At 40.6% G+C, this 6550-nt stretch overlaps 1 protein-coding gene across 1 annotated transcript in view; it reads right to left on the bottom strand.

Moving 5' to 3' along the window:
• Positions 1-3132: 3132 nt before the first annotated feature.
• LOC142139324 (adenine phosphoribosyltransferase-like) overlaps positions 3133-6550 on the bottom strand; it is a 36188-nt gene continuing 32770 nt past the window's right edge. The window contains exon 6 of the mRNA XM_075196824.1: positions 3133-4890. Within this exon, the coding sequence (XP_075052925.1) occupies positions 4745-4890 (146 nt within the window). The 3' untranslated portion in view covers positions 3133-4744. The remainder of the gene's footprint in view (positions 4891-6550) is intronic.

Here is a 6550-nt window from a genome sequence, read left to right as displayed (position 1 = left end):
AAAAATTTATTATTCCCTCCCCCCCAATGGCTACCTATTGGGGTCTCTCCCCCTCTACGCCAGGCCGATCCCTGCTCGAATTGGGCATCCACCTATCCCACGTATTTACATTTTAAAGTTACAGTGCAGTAACTATTCACATTGGGACCTTTTCAAAAGTACTTTGTTGACAGACTTAAGTGAGGTCATAAATCGATTGGGGTCGGGCCAATCGGCTGCTGCCAGTTCTCCATATTATCTTTTATTTTGAAATCACTGACATTACACAGCGCTCTTCATTAAAGGGATCATAATACAAATAAATTACATACAGTGACATGAAACAGAAGGTAAAAGCCCTGACCAACTGAGCTTACAGTCTAATACCCAGTGTAGCAGAATAACAATTGCAGCTGCTGGTGAGCAAAGTATTTGTGGTTACTGTAAGTCAGCATTATCAGCCACCAATATACAATAAACACCCCATTGGTGTATCTGGACTTCTCATTGGGTGGGGGGGGGGCGGGGGGCGGGGGTTAGCAGAGCTCCTTCCCCCTAAGTTTTTGAAAACGTCTGGAATAGAATCCTGCACTTTGTCTATATGTTATGCTGAACATCACACAAGTCTATGTCCTCAACATGACACAATTTCCTTACATTGTGTTTAGATGAAAGGCCAGTTAGAGGACTCACCTTCCACCATGCCTATCTGCCATACATTACAGTACAGTATTAGTATTTCTGGTTTGCATCAATTGGAAATCTACTTGCTTTAATGGTGCAGTAAAAACATATTTCTCCAATTAACCTAACAGACACAGGGTGGTTTAATCACACTTACATCTTCTTGGTAATAGGTTCATATTAATGCAATATAATTAATACATTTAATAATGTCCTTATAAAAATGTTAATAGTGGTCACTAGGAGCCAGAAAATGAGGTGTTTAAAGCCTTACACAACACACACAAACAAGCAGTACTGTTGACACAAGATGGTGCTTTCACAAGCACTTGGCACTGATATGTTGAACTTCGGCCAATCAAGGGCATGTGATCTGAAGAGATGAACTCTGTCCTTGCAGTCTCATTTGTGATTACTAGTCTCTGGGGTCCAGTTGTTTTCTTAACACTTTAATCACCAGAAGCTCCATCAGTGCAATGGATGGCAGCAATTGACACGGTCAAGACAACAACAATACTGCAGTCTGATTGGTATACAGTTCCAGCTATTATTTACCAATCAGAGTGTGGAGACCTTCCACTGTTCTGATTGGTGAAAGGTCAGCGCCCTCCACCATTCAGTGTGCTAATGAGTATGACACTGTCATACCCAGGAACTGGGCAGCTGCATACTGTATGGCTGTGCCTGGTGGCTTAGAAGCAGGCACTGTGTGCTGAATGGCTGCTCCGAGTGTGTGTTTAAAACAGATCTGCTGTCTGCCTCTCGCCCACTAGGCACATGTATGTAGTGTGCCGACCTAGGCAGGCAGCCAGCTCAGAAACCTGGGGGAGGGGGGTGTCCCTAGTAAACCTAGTGTCCATATTTGGGAGGACTTTTTACCAAGTGGAATTTCCTGTTCAGTTTCACCTTTTGTATAAATATATACAGTGTGATAGAAATGATCATTTGTGTAACTGGAAGTAACAATGGAATACACAGCATTTCTGGAGTGATATAGCCATGGAAGCGTTGGGGACATTGCAATAAAGTGTCTTTATGACAATGATATTTGTATTGACACAATCAAAGTGATCTATCTTGTTGTAATGCCTAAAATAAATTTGTACATTTTCTGTAAAAAAATAGACCTGGTGTTTCAGTATTTATCTGATAGTGTAATTTAGGTTTCTTTTGCCAAAAGTTAATTTGATTTCTCACTGTCTTTCCATATGTATGAAACCAGTCTCCTCCTATTTGGAGCGCTTAGTTCTAAATGTGTTACAGTAAAATCAGGGAATGACTTTAGTGATAGACTAAACTCTTACATCAATTAAATCACTTACCAGTGTTAATGAAAGACCACATATATCCAGGTTATATAGACCTATACAAACTATGGTGCACTTCTAGTTAGTAACCTTATTTTATTATTAATAATTACACAAGAACTCATTCATGTAATTAGCCAGTTGATGCAAGTTTAAAGAGAACATAATAGTGGGACATACAGCCCAATCCAGGGCACAAAAACCAGGCTGCACCTGCAGGGTGAGGGGCCCATTTAAAAAGTTCAGATAGATGTAGAGTTGGGAGGGGGATGTGTCCTAGCTCAACTCTAAATTGCAGTATAAAAATAAAGCTGCTCAGTATTTGTCTGCTACATGCAACAGCAGCAGGATTTTCCCTACATGCAAAAAAATAATAAAAAAATCCATTTGCATCCTTACATAGTTTGTCCAGGTGCTAATTTGCACCATTTAGCTAGATTTGCCCCCAACTCTAAACGAGGTCCTATATGAACCCTGAAGTCGTTTGCACTTACCTATAGCCTTGATGTCTCTATTAGGTTATACTAGTCTAGTATTAGGTTCATTTAGAAAAGTATGTTTGGCATAATCAATTTAGTTATTTGTTTTCTCTTTGCACCATACTTACCAACTATCTGCAACATTTTTTTTATTCAAAGATATGCCCCCAGGGCCAAGTCATAGGGGTACAAGGGTAGTTGTTACATTTATAATGCATACCCAGAAATATCTCATTGGCTGCCTTCAGACAGGAAAAGTGTTCTTCCAGTCTAGGGGTTAGGAACCTGCCATAACAGCCCTGCTTCAAGTCCTGAAGGATATTGTTGCCGATGAGACAGATGTTTGTGCCTGCACCTCGTGTATGAACAGAAATCCAAAGGCAAGTCATTTGTAGAACATTTAAAATTACAATTAATTGTGTTTTATTTTTTTCATCAAAGAATACTTTTATAAATATGCTGTTAAATGTATATTCTGAAATACTAAGGACTTTTAAAGTACTTAATGGAGAAAGAAAAAGTAACCAATACAGTATATTCTTGTATAATCGCTGCTTGAATAAACAGCAACATTTGACTGTTTTTACAGTTGTGTTGTACTCTAAACTTTGAACAACCATATTTGATATATATACACAATAGTTAGTAAAAATAAAGAGGAATAAATTACATATAGACTGATGTCTAGTTGATAAGACTTTTGTTTATTGTAGTATTAGGTAGGAGAATTTAACATCTGCTAGTGAATCTGTTTTGGTTGCGGAGACAGAGGTACTTATTTTTAATGACTTCCAAACTGATGTAAAACAAATTTCATGATTTTGTACAATAGAAAAAAGTTATAGTCAATAATTACAGTCAAAGACAACATGGTTAAAATTGTCTTTTATCCAATTCAATTACAGAATCAATAGTAACTATCACCAACCATTCAAAAGTTATAAATATATACAATTTATATTTATGTTTATCGCTAATAATTGGTGAATCCTTTGATGCAGGGGAGGAATGGGGAATAAATATGTAACAGGGGTGATGGGAGGGGGGGTGTTACAAGGGCCACCTCCCCCACTAAGTGGCAGCACACACAAGTCTATCACTGCGGTGTTAATGTTATAATGTTATATGGTTGCAAAGAGGTTTCTCTTTTCCCGTCGAACACTTTACGTTTTTACGCAGCTCAGTGACACATTGGATCTTAGGGTTTTATTTTGGCTCCGTCAAATAACTAAGCCCAAAAAGGTTGTCCTCCCTTACTTTATATGGTCACCGAAATACTCTGATTCTTATACGCAGTAGGGAGTGCATTCTTTGTTTTGCTTTAATTATTTTGCCCTATTTGAAAAAAAAAAAACAATCAAAAAAACCTTTACATTTCTTCCTGTCTTTTAGTTGCTAACCCCATCTTATTTACTAAAATCCCACTCTTGCAACACAAATAGCCTGTCTAGCCTGATTATCTTGTATGCATTCTGGATATAAGTGGATAGTGGAAGAGGAGAAAGTCCTGTGATATCATCATCATCATCATCATTTATTTATTTATATAGCGCCACTAATTCCGCAGCGCTGTACAGAGAACTCACTCACATCAGTCCCTGCTCCAATAGAGCTTACAGTCTAAATTCCCTAACATACACACTCATACAGACTAGGTTCAATTTGATGGCAGTCAATTATGCTACAAGTATGGTTTTGGATTGTGCCAAGAAACTAGAGCACTTGGAGGAGACCCAGGCAAACACGGGGAGAACATACAAACTCCACACAGATAAGGCCACGGTCGGAAATTGAACTCATGACCCCAGTGCTGTGAGGCAGAAGTGCTAACCACTAAGCCACCGTGAGGCAGCAAATTATTAGGGCCATCTTATGCAGGGCATAGGAAGAGCAGGTAGGTTACCATGGCACGAGATAATGCCATGGTAATATAAGTGCATATACATACAAAATGGGTATAATGCTAACTGGCAGTGGCATTAAGAGGCTCTAGGGATGGCTTGGTATGTTTATTTGATGTATACATTGATTAAACATATATTAATCCAAGAGGACATGCTCTACCTACATCTATTAGAGCATTTAATTAGGCACTTTTCTGTACTTGAATAAAGGTTACAATGAGCATGTTGTGGGCCTTTATATTATGGTACAATGCCTACTTAATCTTATATGTCATTACTACTTAAATATTTGTTGGTTGTCACCTTATTTTAGCAGATCTGTTAATCTCATGTCAGTGCTGGATGGATGGTTTACTCCGGTAATGGGATTAATGTGTTATTCATGGTGGTTCTAGGGGTTGTAAAACTCATTAAAGCTCTTCAAGAAATGACCATTAAACTGGCTCCTCAGGTCTTCAGGAACACAGTCTGAGCATTTGTAGTTTTCTCTCACCCATCTGCCGCCATCACTGTCCTCAATACAGATGGTAGCAACACCTACATGGAGCAGCAAAATAAATAGTCAGTTTTTACATGGAGCGTTAATGTCGCTCACCCACCATCACCCAATAATAGTACAAAGAGAATGGACATTGCATTGATTTGTTTGTGCCAAAATATACCATGAAAGGTGTATTAGAAGCTAAAATAATTTTATACTGTGAATTTTTTTTTTTTTTCAAACAACAATAACAAATATTTACCTTTTGAAGATACAGGTAATGATCCAGCACTAATATTAAAAAGGAAATCACTCTTTTGGTTATTGATCACAACAGCACAATCATCTGAGACGAGGTGTGGCCACATGACATAAGAGGAGTGAGCGTTGTGTGGCCACATGACATAAGAGGAGTGAGCATTGTGTGGCCACACCACAGTAGAGGAGTGAGCATTGTGTGGCCACACCACAGTAGAGGAGTGAGCATTGTGTGGCCACATGACATAAGAGGAGTGAGCGTTGTGTGACCACATGACATTAGAGGAGTGAGCATTGTGTGACCACATGACATTAGAGGAGTGAGCATTGTGTGGCCACATGACATAAGAGGAGTGAGCGTTGTGTGACCACATGACATTAGAGGAGTGAGCATTGTGTGGCCACATCACAGTAGAGGAGTGAGCATTGTGTGGCCACATGACAAGAGGAGTGAGCGTTGTGTGACCACATGACATTAGAGGAGTGAGCATTGTGTGGCCACATGACATTAGAGGAGTGAGCATTGTGTGGCCACATGACATTAGAGGAGTGAGCATTGTGTGGCCACATCACAGTAGAGGAGTGAGCGTTGTGTGACCACATGACATTAGAGGAGTGAGCATTGTGTGGCCACATCACAGTAGAGGAGTGAGCATTGTGTGGCCACATGACAAGAGGAGTGAGCGTTGTGTGACCACATGACATTAGAGGAGTGAGCATTGTGTGGCCACATGACATTAGAGGAGTGAGCATTGTGTGGCCACATGACATTAGAGGAGTGAGCATTGTGTGGCCACATGACATTAGAGGAGTGAGCATTGTGTGGCCACATGACATAAGAGGAGTGAGTATTGTGTGGCCACATCAGAGTAGAGGAGTGAGCATTGTGTGGCCACATGACATTAGAGGAGTGAGCATTGTGTGGCCACATGACATTGGAGGAGTGAGCATTGTGTGGCCACATGACATTAGAGGAGTGAGCATTGTGTGGCCACATGACATTAGAGGAGTGAGCATTGTGTGGCCACATCACAGTAGAGGAGTGAGCATTGTGTGGCCACATGACAAGAGGAGTGAGCGTTGTGTGGCCACATGACATTAGAGGAGTGAGCATTGTGTGGCCACATCACGTTAGAGGAGTGAGCATTGTGTGGCCACATCACGTTAGAGGAGTGAGCATTGTGTGGCCACATCACGTTAGAGGAGTGAGCATTGTGTGGCCACATCACGTTAGAGGAGTGAGTATTGTGTGGCCACATGACATTAGAGGAGTGAGCATTGTGTGGCCACATGACATTAGAGGAGTAAGTATTGTGTGGCCACATGACAGTAGAGGAGTGAGCATTGTGTGGCCACATGACATTAGAGGAGTGAGCATTGTGTGGCCACATGACATTAGATGAGTGAGCATTGTGTGGCCACATGACAAGAGGAGTGAGCATTGTGTGACCACATGAC

Source organism: Mixophyes fleayi, chromosome 2 (genome assembly GCF_038048845.1).
Source record: "Mixophyes fleayi isolate aMixFle1 chromosome 2, aMixFle1.hap1, whole genome shotgun sequence".
NCBI classification, from domain to species: Eukaryota; Metazoa; Chordata; class Amphibia; order Anura; family Limnodynastidae; genus Mixophyes; species Mixophyes fleayi.
The sequence above is the reverse complement of the archived record's forward strand: the minus strand, read 5'-3'. Positions and strand labels throughout refer to the sequence as shown.